This window comes from Pleurodeles waltl, chromosome 8 (assembly GCF_031143425.1).
Source record: "Pleurodeles waltl isolate 20211129_DDA chromosome 8, aPleWal1.hap1.20221129, whole genome shotgun sequence".
Taxonomy (NCBI): domain Eukaryota; kingdom Metazoa; phylum Chordata; class Amphibia; order Caudata; family Salamandridae; genus Pleurodeles; species Pleurodeles waltl.
Genome location: NC_090447.1, coordinates 523711357 through 523737595, shown reverse-complemented (window position 1 = coordinate 523737595; position 26239 = coordinate 523711357). Strand labels below are relative to the sequence as shown.

At 42.0% G+C, this 26239-nt stretch overlaps 1 protein-coding gene across 5 annotated transcripts in view; it reads left to right on the top strand.

The window, feature by feature from the left end:
- Positions 1–26239, top strand: part of REPS2 (RALBP1 associated Eps domain containing 2) — a 636764-nt gene that overhangs the window by 452884 nt on the left and 157641 nt on the right. For all 5 annotated transcript variants that reach the window (XM_069204533.1, XM_069204534.1, XM_069204532.1 and 2 more), the window contains exon 13: positions 15304–15349. In XM_069204533.1, coding sequence (XP_069060634.1) covers positions 15304–15349 — 46 coding nt within the window. The remainder of the gene's footprint in view (positions 1–15303; positions 15350–26239) is intronic.

Sequence of the window (26239 nt, the reverse complement as noted above, 5' to 3'; positions counted from 1 at the left end):
CCCATTCATGACCACCCCAGGCACCTCATTAAATTAGAATTTCTCGAAAACAGAAAAATGGATTTACTCTTTCTGAGGGCTGACGCTATCGAATTTCATATAACTACCAATCAACCATTCATGCATTTCTTGGAGTGAATTGGTTTACCCAACAAGATAACTTTACATTTCTACTGCTTCAAATAAAAAAAGAAAGATCAGGGTTGCGCTTCTTAACAAAATAAACTTAGCAAACTCACGATTTTTAAGCGTAATTCTCAGATCCTTAATGACCCAGATGCTGAGATCCTTCAATTGGACATCCTGTATTCACTAGATTAAAATTCAATATTGATTTGGAACCACAAGAAGATATAATGTAACGCCCTCTCAGATTGGAGGTGTGGATTTAGCCAACAATATTCTTTATTAAACATCTTATTAAACATTTTTGGGAATTAGCATAAACCCTTATTTTTGTCCACTTTCAAAGCAAATGTAGTCTGACAAACATTGAAACTTTCTCTGTCTCAAAGCATCCATGTCCAGTGACGAAATTCATCCTCACTCTCTACTGTAGATTCTGTAATGTCAAAACTATGCAAACTGCTTAAGCGTTCTATTTCAAAGCAAACCAAAAACTTTGGGAACATGACCTGGGTGAGTTTGGTCCTTTCAAACTTTGGAACACAGTGGATGAGGATCTAGATGTCCTCAATCGCCTGAAAGAGCTCCTGTTTAATTGCTTATGACTCACTAGGATGTTGTCTGTAAGCCCTCAATGACCAATACATAACCATCATTTTAGGTTCTTTTTTTCTACTGGTTGGTTCGTACGTAGGAGAGCAAGTTGCTGAGACTTTCAGATCATTTGACCATGCCATCGAACATTTGAAGTGAAAAGTTGAGAGCCATTGTTTTGGAGGACCACCAACATCTGACAACTACTGTGCCGATAAGACAGATTTTTTCTGTATCCTCGACCAGGTTAAAGAATTACTTTTCTGAAGATTGTTTCCTTTGGGTATTTCCAGCATCATTTCCTATTTTAACATGAAGAATACTCCATTCAAATTCTGTTTGAATTGAACGGTGAACATCCACTATACATGCTATGTTTGCCAAATCACCTTGGAACTGTTATGCTTGCTGATGTTTTAAACCTAAAACACTAAGGATTAGAGAAATATTAAAGTCTGCATGGAATGAAGATTGAAATGTCAAGTGAATGTGACTTTTTGAAGCTAAAAACGATTTAGACTATATGGAAGAGGCCCAGGACAATGTAGTGATTCCAACATTGAGGAACCAGATACACATAACATGGAGGTTTTTGAGTTCCTAACAGTAAGGATTCTCACTATGCACTTGAAAGACCCTAGGCCCACAGTGCCTTGATGTGGTCAGCTAGCAAGGCCATGAAAGATGTCATTCAAGCCAAAAAGCAAGCATTCAATGTTGAAATATTTGTCAGTGAAATTATCATTGCAAAACATATTTCCTTCTGGGTCAGAAACAAAAGACACCAAAAAGGATAAGCCAACATTATGCCTAACTGAATTCATAGAACGATTGTCCATTGAAAGATACCTATTGGACTCCAAAAAGAAGACCTCAAAGACGGTCAACCCCAAAAAGACATTCAAAGACATTGACATAGTAAAGTTTTCAAAGACTTTTGATGCCGAAAAGGAAAAGTATTTTCTCTAAACATAAATAAACTATTTTATCAATTAAAAGAAGTAATTTGATGAGACCTAGTCCTTTAGAAGACATCATCCCTTGGACCACCTCCTTCTTCGCTGCTTTGTGCTAGTGCTTCTGACCCACTTGTTTTATTTACTTAGCTGGTCAGCAAATTTAGAATAGTGCATGATTTGCATGAGGGAAAACAATTCTTTACAATATATTCAGAAATGCAGTAGGTCAGAATATTACACTTGCCTGACCATACCACTTTACGTAACGTTAGGGGAGGCTTTATAATTTACTTGGGTGAACAGTAGGTTGTGAGTTAGTGTCTGGGCCAATATAAGTACCCAGAAGTTTACAAGTACAAAAAGCATATCTAATGTTTACAGAATTGAAGATCATGCTACCCACAAAATCAGGCACTGATTTATATGATGTTATTTGCAAGACTGTATGTGGTGGAATTGGGCAGCCCAGGCACGGTGTTACCCTGGATGCATCATGAACAGCAGTTTTTTCAGTTTCCTTCAGAACATCATCAGGGAGTGGGTACGAGACGGAGCAGGTCAGATAGCAAATTTAGGGCTTCAGCAAAGAGAGTGTTTGAAGGTGTCAAATTTATAAAGTTCTGGGATGTTTAATGTAGCCAATTGTTTTCTGATTTACCCGTGAGAGCCATCAGCTATAGCTGGTTGTGTAATGAGGTTGCTGGAGCATTAGATTCTTCTATACCACGCAGCCCAATATAATGTTGTCTCAGTCTCCATAGGCTGCCAATGTATTGTGGTTGAACTTCCTCATACCATTTTAAGGTAGACTGCATTGAGAGAAGCAAAAGCAGTGTACGTTTTAGGTTCCTGATCAAGATTGCATTTCCTCGGTCTATGTGCACCTGAATTCACGTCCAGAATGAGTTGGGACAAAGAATGAGTGTTATACCCCTGGGGGGGGGGGGGCGTTAAGTCATATTGGGCCAGCTATGCCTTCTTGGCACGTTATTTGAGTGCTCTGTAGCTGTTCTGGGTAGCTCCAATGCCTGGAGTTACCGATTCCGGGGACATCAGTAAGTTCATGGAGTGAGGGGAGCACAAAGCTATTGGATATTATATGTGGGTGCGTAAGGGTCCACTTAAAAATCAAGAAGAGCACAGTGTTTTGGCATTGATTCTTATTGTTGTCTCATTTGCACCCCGTATTTCACCGAGAGACTCCACCTGTTCAATGGAGTTAATGCAAATTTTGTAATCTTGATTCAGCCCATAACTTCTGTTATCGACTGAATAGCGATTAGTGAAAAACTAGTAATGAGGCCCGTGGTGATGTGGGCTCAATGGATAACATGGTGCTCCTTTCCCTGGCGTTTCAAGCAGTGGAGTAAAAGCAGTGATGTACTACCAGGTGTCACTAGTCATGTATATAACACCGGCCCTTCCTCACTCTCCCACCTTCCTTCCGGGTCCCCGGTCACAATCAGATTGGAGCAAACAAGAGATTCCACACAGTTCATCAACAGAGTGAGCACCAGCCTGGCTGCCCTGCACCAACTAGAGCTTACCCGCATGCAAGTAAGTTGTCAGAGAATGTCACTTGGTGCAGGAGGTTGGCAGCAGCTGTCTTGACACAGCTGCCCCAGTCGCCCCAGTATCTTGAGGAACACAAGTTAGTATACAGCAAGGGCTTCTTTTAAGAACTTTACCCCTGTAGGACAAAATGCACCTGTATCACTTTGAGGTTAGTGCAAGGGAAAAGAAAAATCTTTACAGCTGGATGACTGGAATTTGTAGGTGAGGGTTTCAGTGTGGGACAGTGGAGGGCGCAGATCTCGTCAGGAGACAATCACAGTTATGGATGACTCAGATATTCCCTTTTATCCTACATAGTGCAGATCCGATAAAGAAGGGAAGGAGTGGCTGGAGGTCATCTGCTGGTTAGATTAGTTTGGCGGAAGTTCTAATGGTTTAGGTATCCTTCAGAGTTGGTGCGTATGGAGAAGTCATTAGAGCCCTGTTCTGATTTAAAAGTTGCCTTTGGTTAAAGAGTAGAAAAACACCTTTTATGAAACACGGTCAGGAGATGGGACTGGTGGGCGGTAAGCTGTGAAGCCAGTGCACAAACAGGGGCTTGGTTACCACTGGGGCAGCAGGTTCAGTGGCACCGGCGCCCAGAATTCTTAGGGCCCATTGAACCCTATAATTGCTATATTTTACCACCCTAACAGCAGTCAAGGGGACCATTTTCCTTGCTTGCAACAGGATCCTTGGCGCCCTTGCTACCATGCTGGACACATGGTTATTATTCAGTGTAGAGATCCTGAAACAATATTCTTCTTTATTTGAATAAATAAGAATGTAACCCCTCCACTTTGTCCCAAAGCTGAAGCCTTAGTTCCACATCTACCCAGCTGGTCAGTGAAGCATAACAGAGAATGGAACATGGGGTAGATCACTGGGGCTGCAAGGACCTAAACGCTGGAAGCGCCTCAGCCCAAACTTCAGATGTAAAATCCAAAACTTCAGAAAGCGTCTGGAAAAAAACACTTTTCAATCTTGCCCTCATTGAACCCCCTATAGAAGAGCTGTCACATTTGAAGAACGGAGAACGTCTTTCACCTTGTCCCATTAGACCCAAATCCATCCTTTACCTGTAACCTGGCTGATTTTTTCCTCCTCAGTCAAGCGCTATGATTTAACACTAAGCGCTTAATAATGTGCTTAATGAATGAATATCGGATACCGGCTTCAATCATAATGGATGAAAAGAAGGGAGAGAGAGAGAACAGAAGGAGGGGTGAAGGGGAGGGGGCTGTAGAGAGGCCGCAAACCTTCAGATAACGAAAACCTGGACAGCAGCCTTGGTCAGTCAGTGTATCCACACTGCTGTCTGCCCCTCACACTGCAATCTGCGCCCACCACGGAACTTTCTTTTGACTTGCGATTTTTCCTTAGAAATCCAGGAAACGTTGGTTTTCTTAGTATGAAGTGGGAGTTAAAAGTGCATTATTTTTCGCGAAGCGCTCAAAAGGAGGGAAAATAGGCGGCAAATAAAATCCCATTAAGAACAAACATGTGATAGGAGTCGGAGATGGAACAATAAACCTTATTATATCGGACAGAATTTCACCCGGATGATCTTAGACCCTCCATTTAATGAGGGGATGGATGGAAAGATCTACTTTTAACATATGGTTTGCATCGAGGAACCCGTCTCAAATGGAGTTCTCCTGCTAAAATTAGCTTTATGTGGAAACATCGATGCTGTGAGCCAGGAATGTGAAACCTCTTCACTTGCTCTGGAGGGAATGTGACTCCTCGCATGCTGCAAAAATACAAGTGAACCTCAATAGCTAATGCCCTATGCATCTTTGTAACTTTCTTTACTGGACCCCAAAAACATATTGTTCCTTACAAAATACATAATGCTCAGAAATTAGGAAGGATGTGAGCAGAAACACCCAACCTTGCAGCCCGCACGCCACAAATGAATTTGCACTGAGAGGGAACCCGCTATGCTGTGTATAGAAAGTTCATACGGCGGAGGTGCAAAATATTCTTTCGACAAGTTGCAGTATTTAATTATTTACTGGAATGTATCACACAGTCGTGCAATTCGTATACCAGGCTTTAACGCCTGTTGGGAAGTGGGGGATGAAACAAAGCAAATGGAAAAGCAAGAGAAAAACTGCAGTAGTTGAACATTCCGGTCTTGAGCGTTTTTTTTAACGCGTGAGCGAAATTTCGTTTACAGTGGTGTAATTTCGTGTAATTTCTGGCATTTGCATTACGCTGGTCACTCAAAATACCCAAGACTACACCAAGCTGCGTGATTGAGATTTCGAGCGGGTAAAAATCTTTCTCAAGACCATTGGAGTGTCATGAGCAAATGAAACATAAGTGGCTTTTGTTCCGATAATTATAGTTAACGCAATTTTTTGTAGTGCAAAATGCATTCTCATGTCCAAAATGGACCTAGGGTGGAGTTTGTAATTAAAAAATAGTGCAAAATGCTGGCGCAGCATTCGGTGCAATGACACCCACTTTTGCAACGTTTTTGGTAAATTCTCATAATTTCCTCGAAGGAAATGAAACAGATTGCACCCAAGTCTAGTTTTTTCCAGCATCTGATGCGATTGTATTTTCTCACACTATGCATGGAGAACAGACTTTCAGAAGATTGGACGGATGTGCGAGAAGCTTCGGCCACTGTTCTTTGCTGTAAAGTGACGCTGAATAATCTGGGAGTCATGGAAGACATGTTTTTATGTTGTTGGATTAGAGGTGGGCAATGGAGAAAATTAATAGGGAGAGCTGAGCCGATGGTCTGGATTGTCTGTAGAAGTCATAATATGAGCTGAGCTATCAACATATTTGGTATGTAATGCTTATAATAAACATAACATATGATAAAGACTCATCAAAAATCAAAACTGGATTTCTATATTATGTGGAAGTTTACTTTATGACATTCAATGGTATCACTCAACTGAGTGACTTTTATTGCAAGCGATCATTTCTAAATATGAGCCTGGAAACTTTCATGCCTCCCGCCTCCTTGATGATGAAGCCATCAGTGAACCACGAGGCAAGAGATTTGTCATTAAAGATGGAGCAATATTAAATCTATTAAAACATATGCAAGAGTGGTTTCTATGCAGTGCACTTCCTGAATTGACCAGACACTCTCAAATGTGAGGTTAAAAGAAGAGGCGGTACAGAGAAATAAGGTACATGCCTAGGATCTCACAGTTTGGTCAAGCAGAGGCACTGGGACAGATTCCAGGTTTCTTCATTTCACGTTGTGCAATTCAGTCGCCAGAAGGGTATATCGTTCACTCCTTCATTTTAAAGTAAAGACGAATACTTTGCCTTTAATTATTTAAGTGGTTGCATTAGTAGATTGTTAAATAAATGCATGTATTACATTTTAAGTCAAGTTGAAACGAGAAGAATTTCTAGGAGGTGATCTTTGAGGTAAGAGGGTGGGCAGCAGAAGCCATATGATGGCCTGCCTTGTTTTTGGCTTATGGTTTCAAGTGTGTCTTAAGCTGACCAGAGCCAGGTATCTGGCTCATACCAGTCTTGAGCTTTCAGTGGCTGGATGCTTTCTATGCTTGATTAGACATAGAATGGGCTGTTTTCATGGACTGCAATTTTATTGCAATAAAGGTGCGTAGAAGGTATTAGTACTTACTGGATACTTCATCAGGCAGGGAGTGTAGCATCTCTCAGAACTACCTCACTTCAACCCTAACTCAATATGTTCTGACATATGCAGCATCTATGTTTTGGTCCTTCTGCTTACTATGACCCCCTTCACTGGAACTGTGTTCTTGCTGAAATATATTGTGTCCCTCATCTTACCTTCTACAAGATGAGAAACACCTTATCGAAGATTCTTACAAGAATCTCAATAATTAGGAAAATCCTAAATTTGCTGCTACACTGAATCTGCCTTTGTCAATATGCATATGCGATGCATCAAAAGTCTTACTGTCTTGTCATTGTTGAATAGCCTTAAATTTAAAAATCTACCACCCATCATATCCATCACCTTCTCTATATGTTCCCACCCTAAGCTGCTAATTGCTTATGTAGTTGCTTCCATGTACAACATTTCTTGCCAAAATGCTTGTTTCTGAAAAGAAATATTATAACGATAAATAAACTTGTGCGTAAACATGTGGGGTCAAATGACCCCTGTTAGCGCAGATAATGAGATCACCGACCAATGTCCTGGCCAAATTTAAGCAGTGTGCCAAAAATGCTGTGGTAAAAAGCAACCATCTATTTTGCAGACCAAGAACTCATTTGAAGTTGCTCTTTGTAGCTGAAGTTTATGCTTTAGTGTGCAATTTATAAAATAGAAACACTTCAGTGCTGAGATCATAATTTCCATGCTGAAGTGCCAATCTTTTTACAAGTTTAACACTGAAAGCTTGAATCTTGCAACTGAGCAGAGCAAGTCTCCAGTCTGAGCTAAGACCAAAATCCTGTGAGAGGCAGCAACAATCAAACACACTGCAGTTCAGATAATATCTCCTAACAGTCCAAAGTACTAAGGTTTGACAGGGCTTCTTCAGGGGTTGACTGCTGGGAATCGGTGATGTAGGTATGTTACAACCTCACTTCCTCCTGGTATCTCTTCCACCATGCCAGCTCTGACACTGGGGTTACATTAACTGTAGCAGAAATTTTCCTCAGCCGTGATGCGCCTCCCAAGTGCCAAAAGCAGCAGCTTACCATAAACTCTTGTACTTAGAATTCTCAGTACTGAACACTGTACCCGTATGTAGGCCTCACACATGCACATTTAATACACCACAGCTTTTTAAAGGAGACAGCATCACAGGCACAGGCTTACTAGGTTTCAGGCAGTAGCTACCATGCCCACATTTGTCTGTTTTGGAGCCCATCCCATATTCTAACAATACTCTCCACCAACTGCACCAGGCCGCTCACCATATTTCACATACAGCACCAACTCTCAACAGCATCACAAGCTTAACTCCTAGTGTAAGGATGTCTCTGTCTGCAAAATAGCATTGCTAGGAAGGATAGGCCTCAATCTTATTTTATTTTAGGATTGACAGGGTCTTACCAAACTACCTTAGGGCAGACACATTATTAAAGGCTATTATTTATACACTCTTCAACACACCGCATGACCGGTAGAGCCTGGAGCTTTCTTAGAGAGCTACCATCATGTTGCCTGGCCTTATTTTCAAAACTTTTCAACAAGTCAACTAAGGGGACGATGACATGTGAACTCCTGTATTTGTGTTTTTCATAACTTTGTATTTACGTGCAGAGCTCCTGTCCATTTTCATACCCAATCTGTCAGCGACTCCAGCCCCACTCTGTCAGTTTCTGGAGTTACCTCCATTGTAACAAGAAGCTAGAGGGCACATGCTGTGGAATTGTGCTACAACGTCCGTATTTTCCCTGTATCACTTTTGAAAAGAATAGTTTAGTGTTTAATAATACAGTTGCAGTGCAATATCTGCATGTGGGTTGTGGGTGACACCGGTTTCGGATGCGCGGAAAGCTTAATCATTTTGCAACTGAATGTAAAGCAATATTAGAAACTCTAGAAAAGGTGAATGTTTGAGAATGGAGAAAGGAAGGAAACATATCAGGCAAACGGAAGATTGTGAAAATGCTTCATTCAACTGAAGAATTGTATATGGTTCAGGAAATGAATGAGAATACGGAAGCTGGGAAGATATGCATGATACAAATAACATAAAAAACACCTACTGTAGACATGTTGGTAGGTTGTCATAAAGTCCCACTTGTTCTGGGCAGTGAAGCACCCTGTAATTTAATGTGGGCTTCAGAATGTGAAAGATGTCGTACACATTTGCATTAAGCCCTTCTGGTGTAAACGATTTTTAGTGGGGAGTCAGGTGCCCTTTAACCAACATGGGAAAATTCAAGGAAATTGTTGCTAGGGAAATAGAAATAGCAAAGAAGTTATGAATGTTCTACAAGGAGAAGTTCCTAATGCTTGTTTATAAAGTGACAGCACATTTGTTGAGCTTAATAGCAATGACTTTCAATATTATGACATAATATCCTATACTAGGAAAGTATCCACATTTTTTTCAAGGCGTGTGTAAATTAAAAGGAAATTCAATTACTCTTCGTATAAGCAAGTCAATTAAACCAGTAGCACAGATGCATATAAGAGTACCAATACATCTGTAAAGCAAGGTGGAAAATGAGATAAATTCCCTGTTGAAATAAGATAATATAGTACTGTCAGGTGATCTAACACCAAGGGGTTCTTCAATAGTTGTGGTGCCCAAAAAGAATACAAAGAATACAGACAACATCCAAATACGTGTGGATATGAGAATGCTCCATGTAGTGACTGAGCGAGATGTACGTCCAGGGCCACATTTGGATTGCATGGGAAGGAGTCTCATTAATTAATACTCACAGAGTTATGCAAAGGGTATCATTAATTGAAAATAGAAGAACGGTTTTGGTATATAACAACATTTTCCACGCATCTAGGGCCATCTAGGTACAAATGGTTGAACTTTCGAATATGTGCAGCCGCTTAAATATTTTAAAAGATAATGATAATGATGTTTAAGCCAGATAAAAACTACATAAGGTATTGTGAGAATATTTTGTTTCTTGGAAAGGCTGAACAGGATCATGATTATGCATTGATAAATGTGAGTAAACGTCGAAATGAAGCCGGTCTTACTCTTTTAAAACATGTCTTTGATACATAGACTTAGCGTTTTATGGACGCATTTTCTCTAAGAAAGATATATGTCCATATCCAACTAAAGTTTCACCTTTGGTAACTATGTCTCATCCACTGTTTGTATCGGAGTTAGTTCCTTCTTTTAAATTTTTTGTTATTGTTTAGAATATATTGAAGATTACGCCACCATAAGTGAACTTATTCATGAATCGGTGAAGAAAGAAAAAACGTTTAAATCAAGAGAAAACTGTGTAGAATCATTTAAAAAAATAAGAAAGGCATATTTTCTACCCATCGCTTTGCATATTTTGACTTTGCAGAGTTAATAGTGAATGCAGGTCCTGTAGGAGTAGGAGCAATATTTGTACAGCACAAACGTGGGAAAGGAACTTGAAGATGTCGTGTCACTTGCCACCCAAAGGTTGTCTGATATTGAGAAGAAATGTTCTCAACCAGAAAAAGAAAGTTGAGCAGTAGTCTGGATATGTGAACATTGTCATGCTTTTTGTACAGGAAGCCATTTGTAATGGTTACTGAAAATATTTTGTAATCCTAAAGCAAACATGCAATCATGTATAGAAAGGTGGGCATGAAATTTAAGGACTACAATTCCAAAACTATTCGCAAACAAGATAATGCTGATTAGACACTTTGTTACTGAAAATGAAAGGCGAAAATCTGTGGCAGAAAAATGCATATGTTAAAATTGCTGCAGCGGAAAGAATTTCAGAAAATGAACCAATAGATGAGCCAGCAATTGATAGTCCATACAGGAAGTGAAATAGTTGATATAAATATGTGAAAATATGTTGATGTTAGAAAGACGTGTTTAAAATTCCACATGAGAGTCATCGGGGCACTGCTGCAACAAAAATCTTTCCAGTTGATGAACTGTGGTTCCCAGGGCTAGACAGCAGAGTTGAGGAAAGCATGCCATTTATATCAGTACACAGCAAAGTGTGTCAGGAGCATGTTCTAGTGTTGGCAGCAGTTTTCTATGGACCCATGAATTCAGGGTAATATTTGTTGCGATAGATGATTATGCTAGGTTTTACTCTAGTAAAACAAGTGACATCCACGTCTGCATCTGCTACATTTTCTTCATGTGGGGTTTACCAAATATTTTAAAACGTGATATTGGTCCATCATTCTTCATTCAATGAAGAATTAAAGACATTTCTAAGTTACATGGAACTTGTGTTTAAGAAAATAACTCAAATATGGCCTCAAGCAAATGGAGTGAAAAAAGGATTTATGAGTACTTTAAAGAAAACAGTTCAAAGAGGTAAGGTAATACAGGTGACATTGAATCAGGAATTGTCTCAAGTGATGAGAGACTACAGAAATAATCTCCACGGTTCAACAGGAAAATGTCCATCTGACTTATGTTTGGACATTAGACAAAGCTGTATGCCACAGTTAGCTGTGAAAGCTCCTGAATTCTAATAGGAAAATGTTAAATAGATTTGTTGGCAAAAGAAAGGATGAAGTATTATGTGGATCAACAAAGGCATGCTAGTTTGCAAGAGAATCGAGCATGTGGTTTAGTTCTGGTCAGACAGCAACAAGCAAGGAAGTACTTTTGTTCCTCGAGCGTTGTCCGTGGCAGGGTAAAAGGATCTTGTATTACGGCTCAAAATGAAGAGGAAACTGTAACGAGTAATGCTTCATATTTTAAACATTTAAACAGTTGTGATCTGGAAAAAGGAATTGTGGTTGAAACATCTAGAAAAGACCAAAGCAGACCTGAAAATAAAGAAGATGGTCTTTTAGAGTTATCTGACCTGAATGAAGCAGTTTATACTGACCAGAGTCCTGATTGCTCTGCCTATGATGACATTGTTAGAAGACCATCAATAATTATTGTAAGGTCTGGTAGCAAAGTTAATGATGTTCCTAGACAGATGACAAGAGTTACAAAGAAGACTTAGAGACTGATAGAATATTGTTGATTGGTTAATCTTACCTAGATTATACATTTAGTTAAGTCGTTTTCTGGTTTACTTCCGTTCTTTTCTGTTTTGTGTCTCTGTTTTATAAAGAGAGTATAGTTCTACTGTTATCTTATTTGTTATTTGTATACTTTTTACTTGAACCTATATTGCTATGTTGTGAACCGAGAAACAGTTGCTCCTGGACCTGGGCCATTACAGTAGCTACTTGTTATCTCTATTCATTTTAAACCAAGATCTCATTACTGGTTGTCTACAGTGTCTTTGCCACTACAGGAGGTTGTAAAACAATGATGTATAATATTGGCAATAAAAGTCAGCCAAACTTACTTTAGCAAGATCATCTTATCTATAACAATGCATTTAGACATTAAAAGATAATAAAGGTATACTATTTTTGTTTGTAGTCCAGTGTGTAACAGTTTTCCGTAGCCCTCACATTCACATACTTTGGTACTTTACAGCTTCCCTGTCAACATATACTCGATAGACTGAGGGCTACAAGTAGTCATCCGAAACAAACGTTGTACCTGATTGTGGCTTGGCACACCAGACAATAACCTACTTCTGGTTCATGCAGAACTGTAACTCACTACAAAACAAATGAGAATCTTCACCTATTGCAGAGTACCCACAATCTAGTAATCTCTTACCTAATTTTGCAATTTTATTAACCGATCTATCTTTACTCTGTTAACTCTTCCTTGGTAAACAATATCTAACTTTCCAAATTTACATGAATTCTTTGCACCCAGACTAAACCTGCTGAGCACCTTATCCCCCTCCTGTTATAGGTAAAGAAGAGTTTAGTAAATTCTCTCTTGCATGTCATATCCTACACTGACCATCCAGACAACTTATTTCTATCAACCTTGTTGTAATTGTACACTTTAAAAAATCATTTAAAGTTTTTTGTGTACATCAATTATATTCATCATGCATGCAGGTATCATATGTGTTCTTTTCTGCTCAGCCTATTATTTTTTTGTTACAATGGCATGACTCTACATGGTTTCAGAACCCCCTTAACTTCCACTGCTACATCACTTAGAGTTGTTCTTTTTAAAACTCCTAGACCTTTGTCACAACATGTGAATATGTGTCTATCAGATACCTATAAACTACATCCCCACCCCTCCAGGAGAACTTTGTTCTTTGTCACAAACCCTGGCAGGTGCTTCACTGTGAGATCACCATTCGCTTTACAGCTACCACCACATCAGGTACCTCATGTTTGTGAATACTCATTGATCAAAGTCTAGATTTAATTTGCCTTGCAGAAACATAGCTTTCTCCTATCACCTTGATCTATTTATCCCACATACATATATAGTTGATGCTGTAACGCAGGTTGTTGGAACCAGCCGCACGTCCCTGTAGACTGCTGTTGGACCTGAGCCTTTTTGAGGGTTAACCCCAAACGTTTTGCCTTCTTCTTCCTATTTTTACGACCTGTTTTTGTTGGCTTTAGGACTCTTATTTTAAAAGTTTGGTGATATCTTTTTTTAAATGTTTGGTGACCTTATCCTTTTGTGGAAAACACCTACAACTTTATGTGATCCTGGGTTTACACAAAGAAGTTTTCCCTGGTACAGCAATGGGTTGCTTTATCACTAAAATGAGATGTGGTCGTTTTTCTTTAAGAATGAATGTGCACTGCAGTGCGTAGGGCTGGCAGTGAAATAACTCCCTTTAATCAACAATGTCACGAGATTCATGAACAACACTGATGTGCTTCAGCAATCAATTTCTTCACTGACTCACCCCAGGGGCTCTAACACACATATCCATTGTAGCATTCTCATGGAACTATAAATGTCCGAAACAATGTCTGATTAAAGAAGGCCTACAAACTATGGGTCTCATACACTAAACCCTTTCACATACCAGGAGTGTGTAATTTGCACACCAAACGGTTTGAAAATTGGAGTGCAATGTGTGAAGTGACCATTATACTAATCCGTTGTATCACCAACTGTGCATTCTCTGAAAGCTGAAAAAATTACCTGCCACTGTTCGCTAGGTTCCTCTGACTTAAAGTTAGCAAAAGAATTACCTTCATTCATAAGTGTACACATGGATCAGCCTCTGTGTTCTAAAAAAAAACTGCATTGCATTTCATACCACTCAATGACTGTGCTCTTCTAACTCAAATCATTGTTCCTCATTTCAAAAGAACTAGACAAGGTGTGTTCTTTCTGCTGAGGAATGGAATCAGCTACCACCTTCTCGTAAATGAACTCCTTCAATCTCATTATTAAGGAAAAGGCTAAAACTGTACTTTATTCCACTTAATGGTAGTGTGTGAGCATTTCCATTAATTGTAGAAAAATTGAGCTTCAGAGCCACGAGACCGACTGTAAGTGTGCTCTATAAATTTGAATAACATAATTTGAATATTAATTAGGAAAGATGCAGTTGGAGACCATGTGTGATTGATGGCAAATGCTGGGATGGAGGTTTCAAATAGACAGCAGACCTCGGTTTCTGCACTTGCCTTCTCAAATGGGAAACATTTTTCTTAAAGGCAACCTATGTTCCTTGAAAAGACTGGTGCTGCTTTTAAAAAAAGGAGTTTCCTGTTTGGGAAGACTGTGGTTCTCTGGACCTACTCCCCTTGAGGATCCCAATTCCCAAAGTGGAAGCTAACCCATGGGCCCTGAGAGGAGCCTGCCTCTGGGTGTGGTATTACCATGTAAAGGTCCATGACAGGTTTCTGAATAATCCTGAGGGAGCCGGTAAAAGGCGTTCTCAGCCCCATTAGGATTTTGTGATGTGCAGTAACTCAACTGACCCAAAAATGTTTTTAGTTGGCCTACAATATTCTGAATGAGGCCATTAAAAGAAGGCCACATTGGGACTCGTCTAACCTATTATTTTTTTACAGTCATTGCAAAGATCCTGGATGTAACAGTCCATTTAAATCAGTGCCAGACACCCTCTTAAGTTAACATGTCTGATATTCTTTGGCTGGTCCTTGCCATCATCTTGGTGAGTTAAGCCAGACCTAAATTATGAGAATATTCTCACTGGAGGTTGATACTTCATGCAGTGTTGCTTGAATTGTGTGCTAGTCAATTCTGGGATTGAAATCCTGTGCTGATAAACATTCTCAGTTTAGACACTTCTCTGTATTCATGTTAATATAGGCCCACGAGGGTAGTTTAGCATTTTGCAATTGCATCTGATTTATTTTGCTAAAGCTATCAGTGTTATTGGTCGGGAGGGGTATATGATATTTATTAATTTCAATGACAATTACTACACAACTCTACCATGTGGAGTTTGGAAACTCGTTATAAAGGTAAGCAACGTTGTTATGAACAATTTGTGCACAACAGAAATTGAGTTAGTTGACCTGAAAGAAAGCCGCTTGTTATGCTCTAAAAAAGTATCAATTATATTTATATTCACAGCTTTATATAATCTCAATAGACTTTTAACAGAAATTCTGTCATTTCAGCTGCCCAGCAGGAATCCTACACGTTGAAGGCGAGACCAAGATCCAGGTACTTCTCTCATCATGGCCTTAATTTTTTGTTTAACTTGACACTCGTTTAGACTGTAGGTGGGAAGTATAATCTAATGGGTGATTAAATATTGCGGGCTAGATCAGCTGGAAACATTGATATGTAACAAATCTTTTTTAACTGCATTAGTGGTTGGTGGCTGCCTGGGACTTGGGCATTGGAAGGATTCTCAACAAATCTAAAAGTAATGGACCTGGTGGAAAAAAAGAAAAAGAAAAGCACAGTCTTTTTAGCCTCCACTGCATATGGGCTTATGGCCTGCTAAGTACAAGGAGATATCCACTCCTAAGTCTTGAAGTGATAACACCATTGTTGTGAAGGTGGCAAAATGCTTGTTGTACTCAACATTGAGCTGTAGTCTCCTTAATAAACATATATATAAATATATAAAATAAGGGCCCAATTCAAAAAGGGACTTGCAACTCGTAAGGTTATGGGTGTGGAGTCTCCACACTCGGGGCAAAAGCTCTGCCATGAGTGCAGAGACTCCGAAGTGAGTGTGGAGATTCTGCATTTAGGCCCTGAGTATTTTCTAATACTTTCTGTATTTTAATCTAATTTTACAGGGATAAGAGGAATTTCTGCATAACTGTGAGTCAGAGTGGGAAAGTTTGATCACCCTAGTAGTCAGAGGAGCCACTTCACCCAATGCTCATCTAAGCCCCAGCAAGGCAACATAGCCTTGAATATATGTCTTCTGTCTAAACATTCTCCTTTAGGAAGCCCTCATACTTCCCTGTTCCTGTGGCAATTCCCTCATTCCATCTTACATTTTCTGTCCAGGGTTCAGGAGGTAACTTCCAAGATGGTGAAGAACCTACCAGGCCACAGGTGAATCCACCACAAGCAGGAGTTGGTAAATAACAATGCCCCAAATGCTATAGGGTCTCACTACTCTTTCCACCAATAACGGCCTCCTTTATCTGACTTATCTCTAAATATAGATTTTGGCTTTCATGCAGTTTCACAAACCAGGCGTTGAGGGAAATCCGCTTTTCAGGTGCCACAGGAAAAAAAATCAGAACTCACATGGAGCCACAGAAAGGAGAGATCTTAACTGTCTATAACTTTAGATGCTGCATAATTTCTTTTAATTTTAGACTGTATAAGAGCATGCTTACCAAATTGGATCATCTCCATTGTTGAGGTGTCCAAAACCACTGTGGGCCTACTCTACAAAATTAGTAGAATGCTCAGGTGTGTTATTTACTCACTTCAACATCACTGTGTTTTTGCCTTGTTAGACCTGGCATCCTTGGCGTGGTTTCTCCAGTCTTGACTGTTTGCTGGACTTCGTTTTTGCTGGTTATTAGTACTATGGGCACTTTAACGCTGCTGACCAGTGCAAAAGTGCAAATGCTCCCTGTGTAAATTGTGATTATGATTGGTTATCCTTGATTGGCATATTTGATTTTCTACTAAATCCCTAGTACATTGCACTAGAGGTGCCCAGGGCATGTAAATCCAATGCTACTAGTGGGTCTGCAGCACTGATTTTGCCACCCACGTGAGTAGCCCTGTAAACATGTCTCAGACCTGCCACTGCAGTGTCTGTGTGTGCAGTTGTGCATTGCCAATTTGACCTGGCAAGTGTACCCACTTGCCAGGCCCAAATCTTCCCTTTTACTACATGTAAGACACACCTAGGTTAGGCCCTAGGTAGCCCCATGGGCAGGGTGCAGTGCATTTAAAAGGTAGGACATGTACTAGTGTGTTTTACATGTCCTGAGAGTGAAATACTGCCAAATTAGTTTTTCACTATTGCAAGGCCTATCTCTCCCGTAGTTAACATGGGGACTGCATTTAAATATCTTTTGAGTGCCGTTTCCCATTGGGAGAAGATAGGGGATGGAGTATGGGTTCTCTGAACTCACAATTTAAAAATACATCTTTTGGTACAGTTGGTTTTTAGATTGTTTGAAAATGCCACTTTTAGAAAGTGGGCATTTTCTTGTGTAACTATTCTGTGTCTCTGCCTGCGTGTGGAATCCATGTCTGGGTCAGACTGACAGTTGGGCTGTTTGTGAATTTACTCCTGACAGTGACACAAAGGGAGCTGAGGTGTGTTCTGCATATCCTAATAGGTCCTCATCTGCACTTCAACGGGCTGTGCCTGTCCCCACATAATACAGACTCCAACCCCCTAAAGTGTGTCTGGGGCCAGGCCTGGGCAAGGCAGATTCTTGTGAACAACAGAGAATTTCCTTAGAAATTTGCCTACTTCAAAGGCAGAAATGAGTATAAGTAGGAGGACACAAAACCCCAGACTTCTAGAACACTTCTGGATCAAGAGGGACCTCTGTCAAGGAAAAGAGCTGAAGAGCTGGAGGAGGAGTACTGTCCCTTTGCTGTGTCTGCTTTGCTGGGTTGGCCTGCAGTTGCTGCTTCTGCTTTAAAGAGGGCAAAGACTGCTGTGTATCCTGCTTGTGAAGATTCTTCAAGGCCTTGGACTGAGCTTGCCTCCTATTAAGAAGTCTCAGGCCATCAAAGACTTCGTCTGCCAGCACCTGGGCTCTCTTGCTGAGACCCTCTGACTTACCAAGTGGTGCCACACCCAGTCTCTGGGCCACTGTAAGGAGAAACTGGCAGAACCAGAGTGAAAATCCATGCACTGGAGCCGAGTGGCAGAAAAATCGACGCAGCCCCTGCACCGCGGCTGAAATATAGATGCAGCACAGGTGAAATCGAAGCATCGCCAGCTCAGCATGGATTCAACGCTGCTGTGCGTACGGATTTTCCACGCATCAACCCTGGACTTTTGAAATCTTCAACATCACCGCACGGACCTGAGGCTGCTTATCCAGTAATTGACGCATCCCTTCCCTGCGAGGAAAGAATCAACGCATCGCTTACCCAGCAGATTAAGAATAGACGCACGGTCTCACTTGCTAGTAAGAAATCGACGCATTGCTTGCTTTTCTGACGCACGATCACCTGTGCGGCTTTATTTTTGATGCATACCAGGTACATTGCACTTAAACAACGCATTCATTGATTTCTATGGTTTGAGACTCTTTTTACTTTAAAAATTAATATCTTTCCTTATGTATGTTGGATTTTCATCATTTTGGTCTTGTTTGATTTAGATAAATATTGGCTATTTTTCTAAACTGGTGTGGAGTCCTTTTGTGGTATTTTCACTGTTACTGTGTTTGTTAGTACACATACTTTACACATTGCCTCTAAGATAAATCTGACTGCTTGTGCCAAGCTACCAAGTGAGTGAGCAGGGGTTATCTGAGCTGTGTATCTCCCTTACCCTGACTAGAGTGAGGTTTCCTACTTGGATAGTTGGACAGGGTGCAAACTGACTGCCAACTAGAGACCCTATTTCTTACATGCCTGCTACTAACTACAATAACAACATTCAATTTAGGAAAATACCCAAAGAAAGGATACTATGCAGCTCAAGTGCATCAATAATTTTACAGTTATTTTATTAATTCAACACATTTCTACAAATTTTCAGTTCAGGATTGTAAGCCATGTTGGGCAAGTGTACTATTCAAATGGAGAACGGCTCACATTTCAGAGTACAGAAATGTGCTGTAAGAACATTGGGAGTCAGTGGCAAAGATATTCACATTGATCTCCATTCTCCCTTAATTCGGGAGCCAATTTAGTTTCATATCAGGAGTGTATCCTGCTTTACTCAAATTCCAGACTCGCAATCATTTTCTAGTGGGGATCCATAGGTGTGTGTATCTCAGTGAAGGGAAGAAGATAGAAAGTGGGATATGGAAGTTTGTGCTCTAGGTCCAACAGAGGGTAATTTAATATGACAGTGAAAAGTGTAGTTTGGAACCAGTGGCCTGGTGTATGAGTAGACTGGTTGCAAATTACTTATTGCCTTTTTTTTAGGTCAGTCTTTGCCTACCTATTACCATGTCAGATCGCAAAATCTCCCGCGCAGGGGGTCAAAGAATGACATGCTATATGAATAATAATTAAGCAGGTTACTATATGATATCCTCGGTGATTCACTACAAACACTGGGATGGTGTTCTGCAAAGAATAGCAGACTTCCATGGTTATGTTTGAATTCTCAGGCAGGTGTTTTTTTAAAGCAGCTTGTGGTCTTTAATTGACACGGGCGCTTTAAAAAACAAACAAATACTGTTAGGGAACATATTTGAGTAGGTAGTCACGGTTTCCCTGCACCTCTGTCTGCTTTCTCAAAAGTCGCCACAACACAATTCCTAAAGCCTTCCCCTTGGTGAATGGGATACCACTTTCTTTAAGAGGCTGGTAACTTCTCAGAGTTTTATGTCTAGAGTTGCTGCCCCAAATCATTGGTGCAGAAACATTCTGAATTACAGTTAGGTTTGTGGGCCCCTTTCATGACCTTTCTTAACTGTGATCCAGAATGGGTTTGTAAACCTATTTTTAGAATCAGAAATGCTTTTTTGATGTACACAATGGGATTAATACACATCTAAAAGCCAGTTTGGAGCTTCAATCAATCCTGGTAATTTCGCAATTTGTGGGATTAGTGACCGCAAAACAGCTCAGTACAGTTGTCCCTCGTTATTTTCTTAACTAGCAATTATAGGTGATTCATTCATCAGATTTATGTCCTTGATTTTCTACTCCTTGTAGTTGGAGCTTTCTCTAAAGAATGTACTCTATCCTTCGGTGCACCATTGGATGTTTTCTATAACAACCTGTACAGCAACCTGTGCGTCTGCTTTTTAGATTCCATAAGATCCATCAAATGTATGCTTGGACTGATATTTACTTGTGGGCACATGGTAGGTTTTTCAGCTGTGAGGTGAATGAGTCTGATGTGGTATTTCATCTTACAAGGGATCACCTAGCAGGAATGATTAAGCTTGTGACTTCTTTGACTGGGTTCACTTTCTTTGGTGTTATTCCAGTACCTCTCAGGGACCTTGAGGTCTTTCTATACTGACATTTATCCACTAAATTAGCAACCTGACAAGTAAGTTTAGCATTGTGCTAATCAGGTATTGTACTTTGAGGCCATTCCTTTGCTGTATTGCTGCCTCCTGGTCTTTATAATGGCTTTTTCACATGTTGATGTTTTAAATAACACACATGAGTGCAGAGATAAACAAGATGCAGAATTCACTGCATGATGGCGGGGTGCAGCATCATCTATGCTCACTGTAACAGGTGGTTGGGGCCATCCAGGTGACCTGTGGCTTGACCAGAAGTTTTCTCCATGCTCTGCCATCTGGATGTGACTGGTACAGTGAGGAGAAACTTGCCTGAGTTTGTCGAGGCTGAAGGTATATGGCTCTAATGTTAGCCTGGACTCATCACCCACCAGCAATAATAGAGAATGAGAATGGTCAACAGGTTTGCAGTATCTATTTGACAGCCTTAGGGTGGTCACTCTCAACTTTTTGCCTGCCTCCCTCCAATTTTTGACACTGTTTTTGATGGTTTTAGGACTCTGCGCACTTTACTACTGCTAACCAATGCTAAAGTGCATATGCTCTGTCCCTTAAAACATGGTGACATTGGTTAATACCCAATTGGCTTAGTTATTTTACTTATAACTCCCTAGTAAAGTGCACTACATGTGCCCAGGGCCTGTAGATTAAATACTACTAGTGGGCCTGCAGCACTGATTGTGCCACCCACATAAGTAGCCCCTTAACCATGTCTCAGGCCTGCCATTGTAAGGCCTATGTGTGCAGTTTCACTGCCAATTCGACTTGGCATTTAAAAGTACTTGCCAAGCCTTAAATTCCCATTTTTCTACTTATAAGTCACCCCTAATGTAGGCCCTGGGTAACCCATAGGGTAGGGTGCAATGTAGATGAAAGGCATATGTGTAGGTTATATGTCGTGGTAGTGTTAAACTCCTAAATTCGTTTTTCAATGCTGTGAGGACTGCTCCTTTCATAGGCTAACATTAGGGCTACCCTCATATACTGTTTGAGTGATAGATTCTGATCTGAAAGGAGTAACAAGGCCATATTTAGTACGGCCAGAATGGTAATACAAAATCCTGCTGACTGGTGAAGTTGGATTTAATATTCCTATTTTAGGAATGTCACTTTTAGAAAGTGAGCATTTCTCTGCACTTAAATCCTTCTGTGCCTTACATTCCATGTCCGGCTGGGTTATTTGACAGCTCCCTTGTGCATTTCACTCAGACAACCCCAAACACAGGATCCTCAGTCACATCTGAACATATCTGCATACTGAATAGGTCTTCCTGGGCTGGGAGGGTGGAGGGCCTGACACTTACATGTCAAAGGACAGTGGCCTGTCCTCACACAATGGACTGCCAAACCCCATACTAGAACCCTGGCAGACAGGATGGAACTGAAAGGGGACCTTGTGCACTTCGAAGCCACTCTTTGAAGTCTCCCCCACTTCAAAGACACATTTGGTTATTTGAACCGGGCCTCTGACCCTACCAACTTAGACACTTCTTGATAACATACCTTCTGGGGACGAAACTCTGAACCAGAACCTGCAACCTGCTAAGAGAAGCTGCCTGGCTGCCCAAAAGACTAACCTGACTGCTTTGCTGTGAAGGACTGCTGCCTTGCTGTTGCCCTTCTGCCTTGCTGCCCTCTGGTTCTGTTAAGAAGTGCTCTCCAAGGGCTTGGATTGAGCTTGCCTTCTGTTTCCTGAAGTCTCATGGCCAAAAAGACTTCATCTCTGCAAAGAACTCCTTGTGTGGCAAAAATCAACGCATAGCTTGCCGGAATCGATGTACAGCCTGCACCGCGGTGAGAAAATCACTGCACGCCGAACCGGAACAACGCAGCCTGGCTCCCCTAATGGAGATCGACGCAGCACCAGCGTTGCGACTGGAACTTCGATGCACGTCTCACTGGATCAATGCATTGCCAAGCCGGAACGAGCAGGCCGACTTCTGTGAAGAGGAATCAACGTAGCGCCTGCCATGCGACAGAAATTTCCTGCATCACCTACCTGATCAATGCAGCTCCTGTGACTTCATCCTGCACGCCCAGAATTTCTCTGCATCATCCCCAGGGCATCCAAATACCCCGCAACCCGAAGAGGATCCAAGCTGGTATGCCAGAAATCAACCCAAAGCCCTTGCTGTGTGGAAAAGCACCGATGCATCGTCTGTGTGCGCCCGGAGAAACCGACGCGCACCTCCCCATTTTCCACGCATCTCCTCCTCTGCAGTCCCTTGCGGAGAATTGAAACGCAAACCAAGTACTTTGTGCTTGCAAAAGACATTTATTGCTTTTTAAGAACTAAAGACTCTATCTATCATTACAAAAGTGATATTTCAACTTATACTTATAGCACCTTGATCGTTTTGACCTTATTTCAATCAAATAATGTAAGGAAATGCCTCCTTGGCATGGGTACCCCCTGACTTTTTGCCTTTGCTGATGCTAAGTTTTGATTTGAAAGTGTGCTGAGGCCTGCTAACCAGGCCCCAGCACCAGTGTTCTTTCCCTAACCTGTACTTTTGTTTTCACAATTGGCACACCCTGGCATCCAGGTAAGTCCCTTGTAACTGGTACCCCTGGTACCAATGGCCCTGATGCCAGGGAAGGTCTCTAAGGGCTGCAGCATATCTTATGCCACCCTGGGGACCCCTCACTCAGCACAGACACACTGCTTGCCAGCTTGTGTGTGCTGGTGAGGGCAAAACGAGTAAGTCGACATGGCACTCCCCTCAGGGTGCCATGCCAACCTCACACTGCCTATGCAGTATAGATAAGTCACCCCTCTAGCAGGCCTTACAGCCCTAAGGCAGGGTGCACTATACCATAGGCGAGGGCACCAGTGCATGAGCACTGTGTCCCTACAGTGTCTAAGCAAAACCTTAGACATTGTAAGTGCAGGGTAGCCATAAGAGTATATGGTCTGGGAGTCTGTCAAACACAAACTCTACAGCACCATAATGGCTACAGTGAAAACTGGGAAGTTTGGTATCAAACTTCTCAGCACAATAAATGCACACTGATGCCAGTGTACATTTTATTGTAACATACACCCCAGAGGGCACCTTAGAGGTGCCCCCTGAAACCTAAACCGACTATCTGTGTAGGCTGACTAGTTCCAGCAGCCTGCCACACACCAGACATGTTGCTGGCCACATGGGGAGAGTGCCTTTGTCACTCTGTGGCTAGTAACAAAGCCTGTACTGGGTGGAGGTGCTTCACACCTCCCCCTGCAGGAACTGTAACACCTGGCGGTGAGCCTCAAAGGCTCTCACCCCCTTTGTTACAGCACCACAGGGCACTCCAGCTAGTGGAGTTGCCCGCCCCCTCCGGTCACAGCCCCTAAGGTGTCCTGAGCTGAGGTGACTCTGACTTTTAGAAATCCTCCATCTTGCAGATGGAGGATTCCCCCAATAGGGATAGGAATGTGACCCCCTCCCCTTGGGAGGAGGCACAAAGAGGGTGTACCCACCCTCAGGGCTAGTAGCCATTGGCTACTAACCCCCCAGACCTAAACACGCCCTTAAATTTAGTATTTAAGGGCTCCCCTGAACCTAGGAACTCAGATTCCTGCAACCTAAGAAGAAGAGGACTGCTGAGCTGAAAAACCCTGCAGAGAAGACGGAGACACCAACTGCTTTGGCCCCAGCTCTACCGGCCTGTCTCCCCACTTCTAAAGACACTGCTCCAGCGACGCTTTCCCCAGGACCATTGACCTCTGAATCCTCAGAGGACTGCCCTGCTCTAGAAGGACCAAGAAACTCCAGAGGACAGCTGCTCTGTTCACCCAAGACTGCAACTTTGTTTCAAAGAAGCAACTTCAATACAAGTGCGTTTCCCGCCGGAAGCGTGAGACTTGCTACTCTGCACCCGATGCCCCCGGCTCGACTTGTGGAGAAACAACACTTCAGGGAGGACTCCCCGGTGACTACGAGACTGTGAGTAGCCAGAGTTGCCCCCCCTGAGCCCCCACAGTGACGCCTGCAGAGGGAATCCCGAGGCTCCCCCTGACCGCGACTGCCTGATTCCCAGATCCCGACACCTGGAAAAGACTCTGCACCCGCAGCCCCCAGGACCTGAAAGGTCGGAACTCCAGTGCAGGAGTGACCCCCAGGAGGCGCCCTCCCTTGCCGAGGTGGTGGCTACCCCGAGGAGCCCCCCCTTGCCTGCCTGCATCGCTGAAGAGACCCCTTGGTCTCCCATTGATTTTCATTGGAAACCCGACGTGTGTTTGCACACTGCACCCGGCCGCCCCCGTGCTGCTGAGGGTCTACTTTCTGTGCTAACTTGTGTCCCCCCCGGTGCCCTACAAAACCCCCATGGTCTGCCCTCCGAAGACGCGGGTACTTACCTGCTGGCAGACTGGAACCGGGGCACCCCCTTCTCCATTGAAGCCTATGCGTTTTGGGCACCACTTTGACCTCTGCACCTGACCAGCCCTGAGCTGCTGGTGTGGTAACCTTGGGGTTGCTCTGAACCCCCAACGGTGGGCTACCTTGGACCCAAACCTGAACCCCGTAGGTGGTTTACTTACCTGCAAAAACTAACAAACTCTTACTCCCCCTAGGAACTGTGAAAATTGCACTGTCTAGTTTTAAAATAGCTATATGTGATTTATTTGAAAAGTATATATGCTATTGTGATTATTCAAAGTTCCTAAAGTACCTACCTGCAATACCTTTCATTTAAAGTATTACATGTAAAATTTGAACCTGTGGTTCATAAAATAAACTAAGAAAATATATTTTTCTATACAAAAACCTATTGGCCTGGAATTGTCTCTGAGTGTGTGTTCCTCATTTATTGCTTGTGTATGTACAACAAATGCTTAACACTACTCCTTTGATAAGCCTGCTGCTCGACCACACTACCACAAAATATAGCATTAGTATTATCTCTTTTTGCCACTATCTTACCTCTAAGGGGAACCCTTGGACTCTGTGCATACTATTCCTTACTTTGAAATAGTGCATACAGTGCCAACTTCCTACATTGGTGGATCAGCGGTGGGGTACAAGACTTTGCATTTGCTGGACTACTCAGCCAATACCTGATCGCACGACAAATTCCAAAAATTGCCATTAGAAATAGATTTTTGCAATTTGTGCTATTTTTCTAAATTTTTAAAAGTCCTGCTAGGGCCTTGTGTCAGTCCCTGTTAGCATTTCTTTTAGAGTTTAAAAGTTTTTTGAAAGTTTGAATTAGGTTCTAGAAATAGTTTTAGATTCTTAAAAAGTATTTCAACTTTTAGAAACATAATGCCTGGTGCAGAAGAGAATGTGGTGGAGCTCGACCTCACACCTTACCTCCATCTTAAGATGAGGGAGCTAAGGTCTCTCTGCAAAATAAAGAAAATCCCAGTTGGCTTAAGACCCTCCAAACAACAGCTCCAGGAGCTGCTGGCAGAGTTTGAAAAAGCCAACCCCTCTGAGGATGACCTCACAGAGGGAGAAGATAGTGACTTGGAGGAGAATTCCCCCCTTCCAGTCCTAATTAGGGAGATCAGGGACCCTCAATCCCTGACTCCAACCATAATAGTCAGAGATGCTGCTTCCCTCACAGGAGGGGCCAGCACCTCTGTTATCACTGAGGACAGCCTCAGTGAAGATGACCTCCTGTTAGCCAGGATGGCCAAAAGATTGGCTTTGGAGAGACAGCTCCTAGCCATAGAAAGGGAAAGACAAGAGATGGGTTTTGGTCCCATCCATGGTGGCAGCAACATAAATAGGGTCAGAGATTCTCCTGACATGTTGAAAATCCCAAAAGGGATTGTAACTAAATATGAAGATGGTGATGACATCACCAAATGGTTCACAGCTTTTGACAGGGCTTGTGCAACCAGAAAAGTAAACAGATCTCACTGGGGTGCTCTCCTTTGGGAAATGTTCACTGGAAAGTGTAGGGATAGACTCCTCATACTCTCTGGTAAAGATGCAGAATCTTATGACCTCATGAAGGC